The 18,490-nt window shown below is 42.0% G+C and overlaps 1 protein-coding gene across 6 annotated transcripts in view; it reads left to right on the top strand.

Moving 5' to 3' along the window:
* itpr1b (inositol 1,4,5-trisphosphate receptor, type 1b) overlaps positions 1 to 18,490 on the top strand; it is a 521,994-nt gene that overhangs the window by 113,566 nt on the left and 389,938 nt on the right. For all 6 annotated transcript variants that reach the window (XM_072582660.1, XM_072582659.1, XM_072582663.1 and 3 more), the window contains exon 4: positions 12,974 to 13,089. In XM_072582660.1, coding sequence (XP_072438761.1) covers positions 12,974 to 13,089 — 116 coding nt within the window. The remainder of the gene's footprint in view (positions 1 to 12,973; positions 13,090 to 18,490) is intronic.

Below are 18,490 nucleotides of genomic sequence, written 5' to 3'. Positions count from 1 at the left end.
TTCCATCTCTAGCATGTATTAATTAATAACTAGTTGTTAATTAAATAATTTGTAATTTAATGCAGCCCACACCTCTCAATAAGTGCCAGCAATGACTGATTTAACCTTGTGCCACCATTTGAAATCAAATGCTTAAGGCTGAAAGAGCTGAAGAGAAAAATAGACAGTAAGGACTGCAGATGCTGGAAGTCCAGTCAATAGATGTGAAGCTGGAAGAGCACAGCAGGTCAGACAGCACCCAAGGGGCAGGGAGGTCATTGTATTGGCCTGAAACTCTTAGTCAGTACTAGGGAAGGGCAGGGGAGTGTAAGGAGAGGGGTGTGGGTAGGGCAAGGTAGGTGGGATGGTGATAGGTGGATGCAGATAGAGATTTATTGTGAATAGTCAGTGGGAATGGTGGTGTGGATGGGTGATTTAAGATGATGGGCAGGTCAGATCAGGAAGGAGGGAGGGCTGGATAAGGCTGGGGGAGGAGGGACTTTTGAAGCTGGCGAGGTCAATATTGAGGCCATCCAGGCTGAGCTTCAGGCAAAATATCAGGTGGTGTTCCTGATAGCTGCAAATCGAAACTATAATGAGCAGCAATATTAATTGACTCTATCTTTACTTCCTACTGCCACAGGAAAGCAACCAACATAACCTAAGACCCTTCCCACCCCAGCTATATTCTCTGCCACTCTCTTCTGTCGAGCAGAAAATCTAAAAGTTTCTATACACGTACAAATAGATTCAAGAACAGCTTTCCTGCTGCTGTTCAACTTCTGAATGAATGTCAAATTTTAAATTGTTAATCTTGCACTCTGACACCTTTTTGTTACCTGCAGCTGCTAAGTGTATTCTTCACTCTGTTCTATTACCCAAATGCACTCTGTATGGAATGACTTGTCTGTACTACATGCAAAACAAACCATTTTTTACTGTACATTTGACAATAATAAAGCAAATCAGGATGGAAGCTTATACAATGAGCATCATTGTAAATTTCTCATAGGACATATGTGAGCAGATGTATAAACACTGTGCCCTTGTTCTTGCTATGGGTCTGAATTTTGTTATCATTACCCTTGCCATGTTGATTGGTCAGTTTTGTGGTTGCTTTTGTTCAAATTGCTACCTGGTTGTTCTGGGTTACCTTTCTGTACTTACAGATAGGAATTGTCTTAGGTTATTGAATCTAATGCCCATTAAGTAGCAAGCCCCCTATACTGCAACCTCACTTACACAGTGCTTTGTCCATTCAAAAGGTGTTTAGTGATACAATATAGGAACTAAAAACTGAATTGGAGAAATTGAGCAGGTCTGGCAGCATTGATGGAGAAAGAAACAGTTACTTGCTTTGAGTTCAGTATGACTCCTCTGACAGGAGCTGGAAAATGGTAGTTGCACCAAAACTGAAGCAAGCTGGAGGTACAAGACAAGTTCTGTTCAACACTTCATAGCCTTTAGGACTTAATATTGCGTTCCAGAACTTGAGTCTGACCTCATAAACTCCATTTCTCTTGCATTTGCCCTCCCCCACCCTCCACGTCCCAACATCCTCCCCTAGCCTTGAATGGTTTGTGCCTCAGCAGAGGGGATCTAATTTTGCCTTCCATTTCACGTCTCTACCACTCCCTGACCAGCATTATCTAGTCTTTGCTCTTGGCGCCCTCACAATATGTTCCACTCGCTCCTCCATCCCCTTCTGTCAACAGCACTTGAAAAAAACTATCATTTTCCAGCTCCCTTCAGCCCTGAAGAAGGGTCACACTGGACCTCTAATGTTAACTCTGAACGATGAAACAGAGATGCTGCCAGAACTGCTAAATTTCTCTAGCACTTTGATTTTATTTAATATTTCCAGCTCCCGGAGTATTTTCCTTGCATCCTGCTCCCTTCAATTGTCGGCTTGTGACCAAGTTCAACAGCTGCAATGTATTCAGTAGCAAGGTTACAACAACTGAACTAGGCATTTTACAGCAAGTCGTCGATTTGGGAAACTTTTCCATCCTGCATTGCATTGAAGAACTTCAATTATAAGTGTTGAATTTTTGAAAATCTTGCAAATTCATTAAAGGTATATAAAGTAATTGTTTCAGAAGTCTTTTTAAATTGTCACCCGAGTCTTGTACGGTTAAGCACTTTAATGTAGCAAATACAAATGTTTTGAAGCCAACGATTAGTCTCCTCATTATCTGGTAATGTGATTTATCCACAAGTTGGTCTACAGAGGGGAGGATCCTTGGTAATGTGCAGCATTGTGCCTTTTGAGCACATGCATCAAGCTTCTACTGAGGTCCCAGCAGCATAAAGGGTGCAGAATGTGGTTTTAAAATGCTGGCCATGTGCTGCTTTAGCTGAATTTGACTTGCACTACTTCATTAATTGGTTTCATTTGAGTTTTATTTGAATTGCTAGGCCTTGGTGGTTGTTTGACACGGCTTTGTCAGTCTGGTGCATATTGCAGTGTTTAAGCATCCTATCTAAAGTTCAGTGATCAAATCTGCTTTTGATCCTGATTGGCACGCGGGCTGACTTGAGACGTGGGTTAGTCTAATTTCTGCCCTGGCTTTTGGTTTTGCACTTGACCTTATTTGGTAAGGTTGCTGCAGTCAGAGCTCCAAAAGGATTTCCAGTAAAACGGTTGGAGCGATTCTCCCACAATTGGCTGTGCAATTATCAGCTTGCACAAGGAGGATAGTGGAGATGGTGCCAGTAATCTGGTACAGGAATGAGATGAGTTTGTAAACTGAGTTTTAAGCAGCATTAGGTACCCAGGCAGGTCATTCTCGCTGTTATCCTTCATCAGCCTAAATCTGGAAAGGCCCCATTGACCAGAATTTAAAACCACTTCGACTCTGGAGAAAACTTTCTTTTGTTTTGTACAACTTTTTTTGTTTCAGTAAATCTTATTCTGGGCAATGTTGGTGGTGTTAGGATAGCTCCATCCAACCACCTTCCCAGGAAGAAAGCCATTGCTTAATGGCTTTTTTTTTTTGGGTTAGTGTTAGCAGGAGCATCAATTAGTTTAATTTTCATCATGTTATATTCTCCTTATGTGAGATTTTCTCTAAATCTCGTATAATTCCAACATTCAAGTTAGGGCCATTGATTTATTGTGGTTGACCAACTGAGGTTATTCATTCAGGCCAGTAACACTAGTCCTTTCAATTTTACTGAATTATTGAAGATGTTGCAAAGGTATCCCATTCATCCACTAAAGCTGTAGAGCAGAAAGAAGATTTGCATTTGTGTAGCACCTTTCACCACCTCGTGACTTTCCAAACTTGGTTACAGCCTTTTGAAGTACTCCTGAAGTGTAGTCACTGCTGTAATACAGAAAACATTAGCAGTTAACTTGTACACAGAAAAGTCCCACAAACAGCAATGAGAGGATAATTAAATGTATTTTTGAGTTGATTTGTAGAATGATTTGGTTGGAGACCAGGAAACCTCCCCCACTCCTGAAATTGCTTAAGTCTTTTGCACCCTCCTGAGGCGGTTAACATTCTGGTGCAACACTGCCTTGCTACAGTACTAGAGCTTAGATTATGTGCTCAATCTGTCAAGAGAGGCTTGAACCCACAATAATCTGACTCACCGGCTACCACTAACCCACGTTCCTGTTCCATCTTGACAACTCTCTCATTTTTGGGCTCTGATGTCAAAAATGCAAAACATTGCATGGGCTAATTATAGAATTTAACTTGGGAAGCAGTTTCTTAGTCATGGGCCTCTTTTGGGTCTGTATCAAACTATCTGAAGTCGTCGTGTTCATTTTTAAAAAAAAAAGTTTCTAGGTTGGCGTACATGGGAGATTGGCTGCCTTGAATTTTTTGTTCATTCTGTCTGCTGTATGTTTAACTTCTTGCAGTGAGCTCATGTTTTCTTTCCAAATTGGCCTTGTTTGGATCCAGTCCAAGATTCTTCTTTTTCCCCCAAAGGCACTATTATCTTCTCTGCAGTAACTTTGAAAGCCTACAGCTGATGCTTCACGATGGTGAAACGTCAAATGTAACTTCCTGTGGCTTGGTTGCAAATCGAGGAGAAGTGGATAAAATCTGACTTGTTTGCTCAATTGGTTTCTTTTACCCGTGCGGAAGATTTCTTTGTGGGAGAAGAACACTTGGATCCATAAACACACAGCTTCCAAATCTTGTACAGCTGTCATGTCACCTCAAAAGTACTTTGACTGTTCTCTGGGAACAGGAGCAGACCTCATTCATGATAAATGAGTGACATAGAGAATGACCACTTCAAACTTCCCACTGAACCAATTTGTTGCTCTGTTACAAAGATCAGTGAAACAAAGGTAGCCAAAGTCCACTCATTGTGCTCTTATTTACCTCCAATGGCGAAGGTGTTTATCATGGGACATAAGGTTCTGATGGGCACATGGGTGTCTGAGCAGAGCACCTGTTGCATATAGGAGAGTATTCTGCTGAAAATTTGAGTTTGGGAAGAGTTGTTGGGTCAGTATTACCTTGCTTTGTGTTTCCTCTGAACTTCTGAACATGTGCACCATTTTAAATATTTTGAAAGTAATCAGAAATAACAGTTGATACATTGTAAAAACTTAACCGTAAAGTGCTGCCTAGTAAATGTAATGTGCCCATAATGTTGTACTCAAACTACAACTGGGCAATTTCTATAGGCTGTTTTGCAATCCACTATAACTCCCCCTCCCACTCTGCCAAGCATGTGCAAGTCCTGGGCTGCTCCTTCTGCCAAATCCTAGCCACCTGTCCCACCTGGAGGAAGAGCACCTCCATCTTCTGTATTGGAACCATCCAACCACATGGCATCAATGTAAACTTCACCAGTTTCCTCATCTCCCTCACCTAGCGCGCCCCCCCCCTCCCCCACCTCATCCCAGATCCAACCCTCCAACTCAGCACCACCCTCCTTGACCTGTCCATCTTCATTCCAACCAATCACCACTACCCCCACTTGCATCTACCTATTGCTTTCCCAGCTACCCTGATGGATGGCTTATGCCCGAAATGTCAACTGTCCTCCTCTTCTGATGCTGTCTGACCTGCTTTGCTTTTCCAGCATCACACTTTTCAACTCTGATCTCCAGCATCTGCAGTCCTCGCTTTTTCTCCCTGTTTTAAAATTATAATTCACACAGTTGCCAAGATTTGATCTTTCTCAGTAATACTCCATCATAACAGATTTGTAAGTGCACATTTGGAACTACTTCAGAGTCTTTATGCTTGGGACAGACAGCCCTGGCTCCAAAGCCTTGGCGTAACCCTGGGATGTCATACAGCACTCTTTGGTCCAACCAGTCTATGCCAACCATGTTCCTTAACTAAACTAGTTTCACCTGCTTGTGCTTGGCCCACATCGCTCCAAACGTCTTCTAAATGTTGTAACTCTGCAGTTACTACTCCCTCTGCCAGTTCATTCCACACGCAAGCTACCCTGTGAAAAAAGTTGTCCTTAAAGTCCTTTTTCTAAAATCTATTTTCTCTCCTCTTAAAAATGTCTTGAACTAGTTTTAAACTTGCCCATCCAAGGGAAAAGACCCTTGTCATTCACCTTGTCTATTCCCCTCAAATAATGCCAGTCTAAAGTAAACTGTAATAAGTGTGACAGTGTCCTGGCACTGGAATAATTCTAGCTCCTCCACCCCTGCTTTTAGCTAGCTCCTGATTACTTGAAATATTGACAGATAGAAGAATTGGAATATTTTCAGTTCATAACAAAGTGATGGAGAAACTCCAGGGTCTGGTAGCATCTGTGGGAGGGGGGAAAAACAGTTGATGTTTTGAATATAGAGTCCTCTGTTAGCTCAGGGTCAAGTCTGCTTCTTCCTCCACAGATATTAACAGATCACCTGAGTTTCTCCAGTACTTTGTGTTTAAGATTCCAGCACCTTCAGTATTTTGCTTTTATTTTATTTTGTTTTTTAAGGTTTGCTAAAGCTATTAAGATTATAGTCAATTCTTCTCTCCCTTTTATCCCTGTCTCTCAGATTCTGATAACTCTGGTCACCTTTGACATTTCTCATCCCAATTACTTGTGTATTTGTGCTAAAGCATGTGCTTGTTACATTCTTGCTTTGCAATGTATGCTGTACTTTTAAAGTGAGGAATTGGCTGCCAAGCACTAGATTTCAAATGTCACAAGGTGTGATGTAAATGCAAGTTATGGTTAACTTTTTTTTGTCACAATCTTTCAAATCAAACTTGGCCTTGCTAAGTGCTCTAGGCTCTGAAATTACACATAATGCTCGAAGTTGTTAACTGTACAAGGTGGCTTTGGGGAGGCGATGGTCTAGAGGCATTATTGCTAGACTGTCAATCCGGAGATTGAGGTCCTGTTATCTGGATCCTGCCACAGCAGATGGCAAACTTCAAATTCGGTAAAAATCTGTATTTTAAAGCCCATCAATCCATTGATTATCTGAAAAATCTATCTGGCTCACTAATGTCCCTCAGGGAAGGAAGCTTACCATCCTTACTTTGGTCTGGCCTGTATGTAACTCCGGATCTAGATGATTAGATTCTAGATTTAGATTAGATTCCCTACAGTGTGGAAACAGGCCCTTTGGCCCAACAAGTCACGCCAACCCTCCGAAGAGTAACCCACCTAGACCCATTCCCCTACATTTACCCCTGACTAATGGACTTAAACTATGGGCAATTTATCATTTAGTTCGCCTGACCTGCACATCTTTTTGGAATGTGGGAGGATGCCCACGCAGATACGTGCAAATTCCACACACACACAGTGGCCCAAGGTGGGAATCGAACCCGGGTTCCTGGCACTGAGGCAGCAGGGCTAACTACCAAACCACTGTGACTCTTTAACTGTCCTTTGGGTAACTAGGGGTGGGCAATAAATGCTGACCTAGCCAGCAACCCCTTCATTCTGTGAATGAATGAAACAAAAGGCTATGATGATGAGCCCATCGTGCTAACACTAATTTATTGGTTACTCTTCAGAAGATTTAAGATGTAATGTTTTAAAAATCTAGTAGCTGGTCATATCACAGTGCATAATCATTGCAGCACAATGATTATTGAAATCTTCTCTACAGGGTGAGGCCATGAATTCACCTGGGGAAGGGGGGAGGGGGGGGTGGGAAGGGAGGAGTATAATGGAGGGAAAAAGGGTTCCATTCATACTGTAGTGTAGGTCTCATTGCTTTAGAGCTTCATTTGGTTATGATGTGCAAAAGTCGTGCTGCCAATTAGTAGGCACAGTTCTTGGAGTTTGTGTCAGTGCAAAGGTTACAAAGCCCAGTATAAAACCTGAGACTAACCCTGCTCCAGTGCATTGATTAGGAGGCTCACCACCTCAAGGGGTAGTGAACCTTTTCTTTGGCTGCACTGTTGGTTCTCCTGTCTTTTGGCAAAACCTGAACTAATAATCTTCACCCTCACTTCGGAAGTAAATAGAGCCTCTGCTGAAAGTGTCAGTGAAAAGATGTTATGTTGTCATGACCAGTGCACAGATGCACACCTCTCTCTCTCTGCTGAGCCACAGCTGATGCTGTGTTTAGTTTCAATGTAACAGCCGAGACAGCCAGCTAATGTACAAGTGAGCTGCTGCTGGCAAGTGTGATCTCAGCATTTGGGTGAGAACATGATCTGCCCAACATGTTGGTCTTTGGAGCACGATAGTGAGAATCTTCTCTGTGGGTTGGAAGAACTCAGAAATGGACTAAATATTTCCAATATGAGTACAACCACAACAAAAGTGTCCAAGAATAAAACTGTATTTGAAATTGGATCAACATCAAAGTGTGAGCATCTTTTCCACTGCAGAAGTTGAGTTTTCTCCAACCTCTTCAGGGAAAATGTGGAGATAAATTGGTGTCTCTTTTGTGGATTTTGACAACTCACGTCAGCAGAAGTAATCTCACACTGGGACCTGGGCTGTGAGCACTGGTCAGCTATTCAGCTGTGCAAGCTGTCATGGCTTAATCTTGCTTTTACACTCATTGGATCGTGCACCCTTCACATCCATTTACAACAACCACTGTCCTTTTGGCTGGCTTCCTCCCATTATCTTTTGTGATAATAGTTAATATTAAAACAGCATGTTAGCTGTAGCTAGATTAATTCCTAGCCTTCCAACTGTATTAGTGAGCTTACCTTTTGCCTAATACCTGTTCTGTTAATGTCATCTTTCCCAAAGAGAGTAACATTGCACATCTGCATTGGAACATTCAGCTCCCTCGACTGAAGCTGAGCGGATTGGGAGACCGGGGCATTTTGATTGTCAGTATGTTGGAACTTAATCACAAATGGAATGGGTCACATTGGTGGCTACACAGTCAGGAAAACTGCATTGCACTTCACACAGTAAAGTTTGTAGAGACACAGCACACTTAGTGAAGAATTTGGGGTGGTTTTACACCTTGTGCAGGGAATACTATTCAGGTGATGGTCACAGAAGAAAAATCAGGGTCAAGAACTTTGCAAAGGTTTCCCGTCTGTAATTTTAAACTGACTGATACCTGAACCCACCCCCTTGACCACTTGGACATGTACATGTCAGTTCTTAGACCAGTTTCACAGACTGCAGTTTCACAGCAAAACTTTGATAAACCTGTGCCCTCTTAACACCTTTTGCAAGTGTTGTGCAAACTATAAGTCCTGCCTTGCTTTCACTTCTGTCAATGTGTCACATCTGATGCCATTGAATGGAATTGGCCAGTGCCACACTCGTGGCTGTGTTGGGAGCTTTATGCTACCCTGCTCTCCTCTCTGCCTTCCTCACTTCCCCATACCTTCATTGTGTCATTGCCTTCCCTTTGCTTAACTGCTTCCATGTGGGGGAGGGTTGAAGATTGTGTTCGGAAGCCTGAAATTAGTGGAAGACCTTGAATTCTGGTGATAGCGATGTCCCTTTGCCTGTCAAATTAGGTGCCATGTAAAGGAACCATTGAAGAATGGTAAAGAGAACACTGGAAACACTCCTCAGTACTTGCTGTTAAGTCAGGAGGATTTTAAAATACTCTTGCATTAATCAAATAAATAAAATGCAAGAGGTGGCAAATGAGAATTTGCAAGCATAATTGTCCCAACATGATTTCACTTTGACATTTTAAATGTCAAGAACACAAGTGACATCTTCCATTTAAGGCCACATCTGGACAAAGATAGTGACTGATGTGCATTATTCCATCCTCTACACTGTGGGAACTAGTGGAGCAGGAGTGATTCTGCACAACACTATGGTTCCTGGTATATTGTAAACCATTGATTATGTGGTGTAGCAACTTCCAGAATGCTGTTGACGAAGGGGTATTGTGGCTTCACTCACTCTATTGTAATTTATCCTCTGGGACAAATGCCTTGACTTCCTGAAAGACTCCTGTAGAGGTCCGCTTGCAATCTCATTGCCTCCCATTGGGCGAACTTGCAGTTCTATTTGCATGTGTATCTTACAGTATAGCTCCCACTGATGAATGTTAATGTTGATGCTGTAAAATAGAGGGTGTGATAAATGGTGAAAAAGTCATCATAGTATTGTAACCTTATTTATTCAGTACTGCATTAGCACAAGCATACATATTCTGACATGTTTATGGACTTAAATTCAAGTTGAAAGCCCTCTCTTTTTAAGAGAGAACTCTGTTCCCTTGCAAAATGTGCTATAGGGATCTTCCCAGTCCAGCTTTGAAATGATCCCAGGGATTATTGGCATTATCCACAATTCTGATCTTAGTGCTCTGTACTCTCCTTAAGTGTTTTGGAATCATTGACCAAGGCATCCAGATCTTTTGAGATGGCTCTTGAGACTGCATCAATCTGTTCCCACCTATCAGAATGTCCTTTGCCCCCTGTCTGTCTCTATCTGTTTTCCCCCAGTATTATCCACAGACATTGGGTTAACTTTCATGCACTGAAGACCTCTCTCTCTTGATCACTTTGTTTCAGTAACTCCCATGCTTCCTTCCCATGCTCTGCTTTATCAGACAGCTTAACCTCAGCTAAAATTTCTGGAAGTTTGAAGCTATTGTGTAATTTTAAACTAAATTTCCCAATGGGTCAGTGAAGGAATCAAGTCCTGTCCCTGTTGGTCCCATCATCGTGAAATCAGGGGGTCACATCAAGCTGTTCCTTACCAGACTAGTCTTTAGCCCTTCCTTAAATCTGTCTCTGACTCATCCGGACTGTTGGCACTGGGAGAAAGTGTGGACTGCAAATGCTGGAAATCGGAGTTGAGAGTGTGGAGCTGGAAAAGCACATAGGTCAGGTAGCATCTGAGGAGCAGGAGAATCAACATTTCAGGCAGTAGCCCTTCAGGGCTTAACAAAAGCAAGGAACAGCCTTGATTTCAAAGGTTGAAGTGAGTAGTGCTTTCAGATGACATTTGTTTTAAATGCATAGCTCTGAAAGTTATTGGAATGGCTGTGATTTGTATACACATCACTTGTAGACTGGGCAGAGAGCACACCAGTGCCATGGGTCAGCAACAGACAGCAGCAGCTAGTTTTGGATGATACAGCTGGAATTGTGCTGTACTGAAATGCTTTTCTGACTTTGAAAGGAAAACTTGTGCATGAACAAGCCTTATGTAGGCTGGCTATCTGGCGTGGCCTCCCTACACTTCCAGTGGCCAGCTGACGTCACCGATTATGGCTGTGCGTGTGAGGAGTCCATTTTGGCATCATTCTGTACTGGAACAGCCTGTGATCTTAGCAGTGTAGAGAAAGGCCATTTGGTCAAAGTCTGCCCTGACTCTCCCAAGAGCATTCCACCCAGACCCTACTGTATCCTCCTCACCCCACTATTACCACCTAGCCTGCACATGTCTGGACACTACGGGGCAATTTGGCCCAGCCAGTCCACCACTGCACATCTTTGGACTGTGGGAGGAAATTGGAGCACCCAGTGGAAACCCACGCAGAAATGGCAGAACATGCAAATCCCACACAGATGGTCGCCCAAGGCTGGAATTAAACTCTATTGCTGGTTGCTAACCAGTGTGCTGCCTGAATGTGAGGGGAACCAGGAAATGGGAAGACCAAGGAATTGGGAAAGTTAATCACACATCACCCAGATTATAGTCCAACAGGTTTATTTGGAAGCACGAACTTTCGAAGTGCAGCTCCTTCATCAGGTGGTTGTGGAGGATAAGATGGAAGGGTGTCACCCACCTTAATGAGATAAATCTATGTTCTTGGAATTCATGTAAATGTGGAAATGATCTTAAATAAGATTACAAAAATGCAAGTGCTAGATAAATTTTAAAATATCCTACAACTGAGACTTGTTTTATGGCGCACACAACATCCACTACACCAAAGTGCTCATGTCAGTTGTAACAGGACCTGGATAATATCCAATGGTGAACTTTAATTGCAAGATGACACTCATGTTTGGCACATGCTGGATAGTCCCCATCTCAAATAAGAAAGCAATTCACTTTCTGCAATAGCACAACTTTCACTGTTTTCACCCCACCTCCAACAGTGGCATCGAGAAAGACCAGAGTTTAACTAAGCAGCCATTACCAATACCATGGCCATGACAATAGGATGCAGACTAGGCTTTTGCTGTATGGTTCGCATCCTGACGACTCCAACATCAATGGGAGTCTCAGTCGGACTGAGATCAAATACTACTTTCTTAGATGACCATGGCCACATCAACATTGAATGTGTTTAACCCCATCTAGGTCAAAATGGTTTATTTTGATTGGTAGTGCAGGCAGTGGACCAAGAATCATCCCTCCATCAAGATGAAGCACTGATCATATGGCTTTGTTTGTGTTGCCAATCTCCCAAGAAGGTAATAAAGATATTGAAATTGAAATTGATCTGAGAATTCCTGCGATAGGAAGGGGGAAAGAATGGATTCCTCCAGAAGTGCTTACATAGGGGTATTGAGTAAAGATCGTACTGTTCAGTGGTTCCAGTATTTGATCAAATAGCTTTTCTATGTTCGCCACCCAGGATGCAGGCACAGGAAGAAGTCCCAGAAGTTGTGGAGCCACGGCCAGCTATTTAGGTCTCTGTCATGTATGTATTTGTTCAGAAAAGGAAGATAATATTTAATGCCTTAAGAAACGGACCAGCATACTTCCAGATTTGATAATTACAGATTGTTGATGTGTATTTGTTTGTTTTCCCTATTTATGCACTCTATCGAGTTTCTAACTTTTTTTGGGGGTGGGGGGGTGGAGAGGAAACATTCATCACAGCTGAAGGCTGTAATAGGGAAAATGCATTTTTTAATATAGAAGCCCAAATCTTGCTGCCATAAAGAGGATTATGACTGCACAGTAACCTTTAGCATATTTTGATTGTATTTGGATTGCTGTGTGAGACTTGGAATAAAGCTGCTTTACGTGCTGCATTTGTGCAAGAGTAGCTGGAGGATGGGAGATTAATGACACCATGTTTTGCTCCTTCTTTGAATATAGTCCAAAAGAACTGTTTTGCTTTCAGTTTGAGAACCATTTTTACCCATCTGACTGCAGTTGGTTCATGAGCTTTCATCAAGCACTAGAAGGCAACAGCGCTCAGAAAATCTTTCTAATAAGAAATGCCCATCGGCAATGCACCTTTTCAGTGAAGCGGAGGATGGAAACTGGGGTGATAGTAGAAATTTCAAACTACTTGCACTCACCTAGGTTTGTGAGATCCTGAATATTTTGAACAATCATCTCCCATTGTGAGAGAACCAGGGCTTGGATGCGCAATACAACTCACTGTGTGCTCTTCAAACGTAGGCTATGCTAAGTTCTATCCAGAACACAGCAGTTGTGAGTTGGGACTGAACTAGTCTTTGTTTCGGTGTCTTGTACTTAGGATCCACACTGGTCAGTGTTCAGAGAGTACAAGGGAAATAACCTCTAGTTACTGGCAGAGGTCTGAAATGTGAGAAATTAATCAACATTCCTTATTTTTGATTGTGGTTTCGGTGGATGTTTAAATGTGCATTTTAAGACATTTGCATTTCTGAAAATGGTAAGCTTCTCATTATTAATGTGTGTTTGTTTTTCTTTGTTTTTTTTTCTCTAGACTGTCTCTTTAAGCTATGTCCCATGAACCGATACTCTGCTCAGAAACAGTTCTGGAAAGCAGCTAAGCCTGGGGGCAATACAACTACAGATGCAGTGCTGCTCAATAAGCTACACGTAAGTAGAACATATAAAATATATTTGTATTGCCTTTTGGAAGCTGTGGGACTGATTTAATATGCCAGCTCCTTGTTCTAATCTTGATTTAGAGCAACTTGAGGGCTTTCATTTTTGCAGGGTATATTTTAAAAGGGATTTCAATTCAAAGGCTTGAATACAAAAATCCAAACATTGTCCAGTGTGATATTAAAAGATCATTGTATTGTCTGAGGGTCCAAATTTCTAAACAATAAGCAGGTACCTTCTGGCTAAACCATAAGCTACCATGGCCCTGTTTTGAAAGTGTCCTGGCCAGTGCTCACTGCTCAGCCAGCACCACAGAAACACCTGAATGATCATTGTGGGAACTTGCTGTACACACACTGGCTGCTACATCACCACTGTTACAACTGTGACAACACTCCGTGTCTTTAATTGACTGAAAAGTGCCTTTGGTGGGTGGGTGAGTGGTGGTGGGGGGGGGTGCCTGAGATTGCGAAATACAACATTTTTAGGGGAGGTGATGGCCTCGTGGTGTTATTGTTAGACTATTAATCCAGAGATCCAACTAATGTTCTGGGGGCACAGGTTCAAATCATGTCACAGCAGATGGCAGAATTTGAATTCAATAAAAAGCTGGAATTAAGAGTCAATTGATGGCCATGAATCTATTGTTGGTGAACCAGATGGGGTTTTCCTAAAGTCCTTCAGCGAAGGAAACTGCCATCCTTGCCTGGCCTACATGTGACTCCAGACCCACAGCAATGTGGATTCTTAACTACCTTCTGGGATGAGCAATATGTGTTGGCCAAGCAGCACCCTCATCCCGTGAATGAATAAACCAAAAAGATTTAAGTGCAAATGCTTTCTTGAGCAGCATCTTTTCCATCTTTCACAGCGCTGTCAAAAATTCCATCTGGAAATTAGTGCAAACATTCCCACTCCTAATCAAAATGATTCAAATTAGAGAGGACACTGGTTTATTGTGTTTAAATTGGGTCGTGATGGGGTGACTTTGAGTTGTTTTTGACATGCGCAGTTTTTAAATGGATGACTGGTCAGCTCCAGCAGACTGTACTTCTGAAGGCGCAAAGACATCACCAACCTTCCCACTCCACCACTGATTACAATTCATAACCACCATCACAGCACACCATTCCCCTTTCCCAGTGGTAAGTTGTCTCCTCTTGGTGTTATGCTGGTGATGACTCCTGCTCTCTACATCTTGATTTTGATTCTGATTGGCCAAGTCATTAACTGTATTTAAGACTGGTAAATAGGGTCTTGATTAGTCAGGGAATCAAGAGTGAAAGGTAGAAGGCAGAAGAATGGAGCTGAGAAACATATTATCTAGTCTGAATGGTGAAGAAAAGTTGTAGTTGAATTGTTGATTTTTCTACTTCCTGATGCTACCTGCCTTGCTGTGCTGTCTAGTCTCCTGCTGGTTGACTTTGGATTCCAGCATCTGCAGCTTTTTTTGTCTCTAGATCGAATGGTGGAGCAGACTAAATGGGCTGAGTGGTCTAATGCTGCTTCTATAGCTTATGGTCTCATGATTTGTTTATGCAATCAACAAATTGTTTCTGGGATTTCTTCAACCCCATCACCCCTTACTCCCCCGTGCACTGCTTGAACAAAATAGTAGTATAAGTACAAATCTCAATGAGTTTAAGTAAGTTGTTCACACATCATGTCATTTAAAGCAATCGTCTTCTGATGTTTTTTTTAAAATCCATGATTGAAAGATAATTAAGAAATATTTTGGGCTTTGCATCACTCTTGATATTCTCTTGTGCAATTTGACCACTCAAACTTTGAGTGATTTCTTTGATTACATGCAGGAGTTTAGGAATTCTCCATGTGAGTATACACTATGTACTTTTCTCCTGAAAAGCAGTTAGTTTTCTCCTCCCTTGTGATGATCAGAAGTTACAGATGTAAGTTTCTCTAAAGAGCCAGCTTTTTGATGGCAATTGTATTCCATGTCAGCTGTGCCATAGATTTACCTGGGAATACAGGTTGCTTTGCCAGTGATTATTACAAAACACCAAATTAGCTTCTGGTCTTTTAAGCCTTGCCAACTTGTTCTGTGAAATGTCAACGCTAGTTCCAATTTTCTGTGCAAGTGGAAGCAAGAAGGCATTTTGAAATGTCTGGCATCGTGCAGTTAATGATGAGAAATGAAAATGTCTGCTGTCCCAAGTGTGTACTTCTGCTGGCACGGTAACCTCTTCCATAGTGTCCCCATACTTGTCTGCCTCCTACCTGCCCATCCCAGAAACATCTCCCACTATCTCTATGCACCTCTGCTTTTCAGTCTGCACCTTTCTCTCCCTTTTGCGCACTCTTGGGGGTGGACAGAATAAATGGTGGGTGCAGAAAAGATCAGCTTACCTCCTGAGCCCCAGGCCATGATTTTGTCTGACCAGTCCTTGTAATCTATTTTGTGAGGACGCAATAACCACAGGAGTTTTTTGTCCAGTTCCAGACCAGGTTACTGCTCCCAACCAAGGTGGTAAGCAGTTTGCAGTCCCACCTTCAAGATGATCTGTTTGGAACACCTTTCCAGTTGCTCACAGCTGGATGCATAACAATGAGCTCGAATTATCTGAGTAGTATCTGTTGTATTCACGAAGCAAGTAGCCATTGGAAAACAGCTATGTGAAGAGTGAGAAGGAGACACCATGGATCAACTGGGAATGAATGGCAAGTGCAGGCCTTATTCGTATGCCCATTCCCAAGAACGTTTTAAAAATTACGGATATAATTGTCCTTCTTCAATACAGTAGGTTGAAAGCCTGGTGATTTAGTCAAGAGTCTTGTTCCAGCTTCTGGCTCAGCAGTGGTGTCCTTCTGCAGAATTCTTTGGGCAAGGTGAGAGCCTTCATTGATGTTCAGTAGTTTGGTCCTCGGCCTGCTAATCCCTCACTTACCCATCGTACTCCTTTGGCTTATGGTGGGAATGAGAGTACAAAAACAAACCGAATGTTGTAGATATTTTCTTTTCAGAATTTCTCTTACAACGACAGAACAAATATGTAGTTTGAAACATTCCCTGACCTTCCCCACTTCTACACACAAGCCAAGTCCACTAGTTGGGTTTGTTCAAAGTGCATTTATTATCACCAGTGTGAGCAAATGGTGCGCAATTTTAAAACAAAAGGCTTCCCTGTTAATTTAATTGATGTACTATTGGATTAGCTTGACATTGCACTCAACCCTGTTGTATTTTATATGTGAATGTGTGAACCTGTTAGCTCTCATTGATATCATTTCCTAAAAAAAATCCTTGACTTCAAGCACTTATTTGTTTAGAGTTAGTAGGGGAGATTTCATTCTCCTAGTAACTGAGAAGGGGAAGAGCAAACTTGTGGAGAGGCAGAGTTCTGAAACATTGGAACAGGAACATCCCATTCTGCCCCAGAGTGTGTTTGACTAATAGCTGTGCTTAGCTCCAATCCCTTTTTCGCCCACCTTTTGCTCTGTACCCTTTTGATCCCTTTACCTAGTGAAAACATCAATCAAGCTCCAGTCAGGAGAATGAAAATTGAGTCAGTGTGCAGTGCTTTTGTTGAATTCCTGATTTTCACCATACACCTTTTTGTTTTTTGCTGGGGGAGCAAAATGCTTGCAGATTTCACTCCTCACTTGGTCTAATTATAAGGTACCGCCTCCTTCTGAGAATTTGATTTGAGACTTCAAAAATAGGTAAGGTGGACAAAGAAGTACTGTTCCCATCAGCTGACCCAGATGACAAAATGTTAGGGTTTTGGGCAAGATTGCAAAAAAAGATGAGGCTACACATGTTTCACAAGGCTAGTGATAGTGACCTGAGACTTACTACCTATGATGGTGATGGAAGAGATTGTCTAAGATTCTAAAATGAAATCAGATGTGCCCTTGGTTGGGGGGGGAAGAAATAAACCCCAACTACAGAGAGTTGGAAAAGGGGACAGACTGGATAGTTGGGAGCATCAAGTGTGGTGCTGGAAAAGCATAGTCTGTCGGCAGCATCCGAGGAGCAGGAGAATTGGAGCGCTGATATGGACTCAATAGACCAGATATCGTTTTTTTATGATGAGTGTGAGATACCGGAGGCAAAAAAAATCTATCTCCCCCTACAGAATGATTTGTGTCTTAAACATTTCAACTGGATCACCCCTAAGTCATCTAACCTCTTAGGAAGTTTCAATTGGAAACTGGATATGTCGGTGCTTTTTGTTCCAAATAAAATCCATCAGTGGAAGTTTTGTTTATAAGCAGACTTTTTATTCCGGGTTTGTATGAGTCAGATTTTATGCCTGTGACCTATTGACACCACAGCTTCTCCTCCTCCTCTATCAAAAGTACAAAAGAAATTCGCCCTGACTGGGAAAGCTAAAGACCGTAACGAAACTGGAGACTTTGACTTGAGGGCATCAGTGTTCCGATTCCTGTACCCCTGTTTGATTTGTATATTTCAGTTGGAGTGTTTGCACTGCGTTTCAATAAACTTTACAATCTTGTTCAAGAATGTCTTGATACTCTACCCACTGTTTGTACTGAAGCACATCAGCTGCGGTCTCATAATCTTGGAGGATTTCCCGTTGCTGTCAGAAAATAAATATTCAAGAACAGATCGACTTTTCCAAGAACATGTTATGACTAATTATCTTGGTTGGCAAAGATATTGACTTTTTAAAATTTGGGATAATTTCAGTGCTGATGCTGATTTACATAGTGCATGCTGCTTTTAAAGTCTAAATCAGATTTTTGTTTTAATCTGTTGAGGGTTAGGAGAGGATATATCTTGTCTGGTTCATTTGTCCTCTTTTTGGTTACAAACAGTCATAGTCATACCCTTCAGTCCAACAAGTTCCAGGCCAACCATAATCCCAAAGTAAACTAGCTTGTACATCCCTCCAAACGTTTTTTTTTAAAGATGGAGATTCCCTACAGTATGGAAACAGGCCCTTTTGGCCCAACCAGTCCACACCGATCCTCCGAAGAGTAACCCACCCAGACCTATTTCCCTCTGACTAATTTCTTGTTAAAATTATCAAATTGGTTTTTAAATTTGTAAGTCTACCTGCGTCCACCATTTCCTCTAAGTTCATCCCACACATGAACCACTCCTAAAATTTTAAAAATTGCTCCTTGGGTGTTTTTTTATATATAAAAAAACCTTCCACTTCCCTCATTAAAAATAAATCCCGTAGTCTTGAAATCCCACACCCTAGGGAAAAGACACCTGCCATTCACCTTATCTATACCACTCACGATTTATAAACTGTCAGGTCACCCCTTAACCTCCTATGTTCCAGTGAAGGCAGTCCCAACCTACCCAGCCGCTGCTTATAAACTCAAATCTGCTGTTCCCAGCAACATCCTGTTAAATCTTTTTTCTGAACCCTCTCCTGCTTAATAATATCCTTCCTAT

This window comes from Chiloscyllium punctatum, chromosome 12, assembly GCF_047496795.1.
Source record: "Chiloscyllium punctatum isolate Juve2018m chromosome 12, sChiPun1.3, whole genome shotgun sequence".
NCBI lineage: Eukaryota > Metazoa > Chordata > Chondrichthyes > Orectolobiformes > Hemiscylliidae > Chiloscyllium > Chiloscyllium punctatum.
The sequence above is the reverse complement of the archived record's forward strand: the minus strand, read 5'-3'. Positions and strand labels throughout refer to the sequence as shown.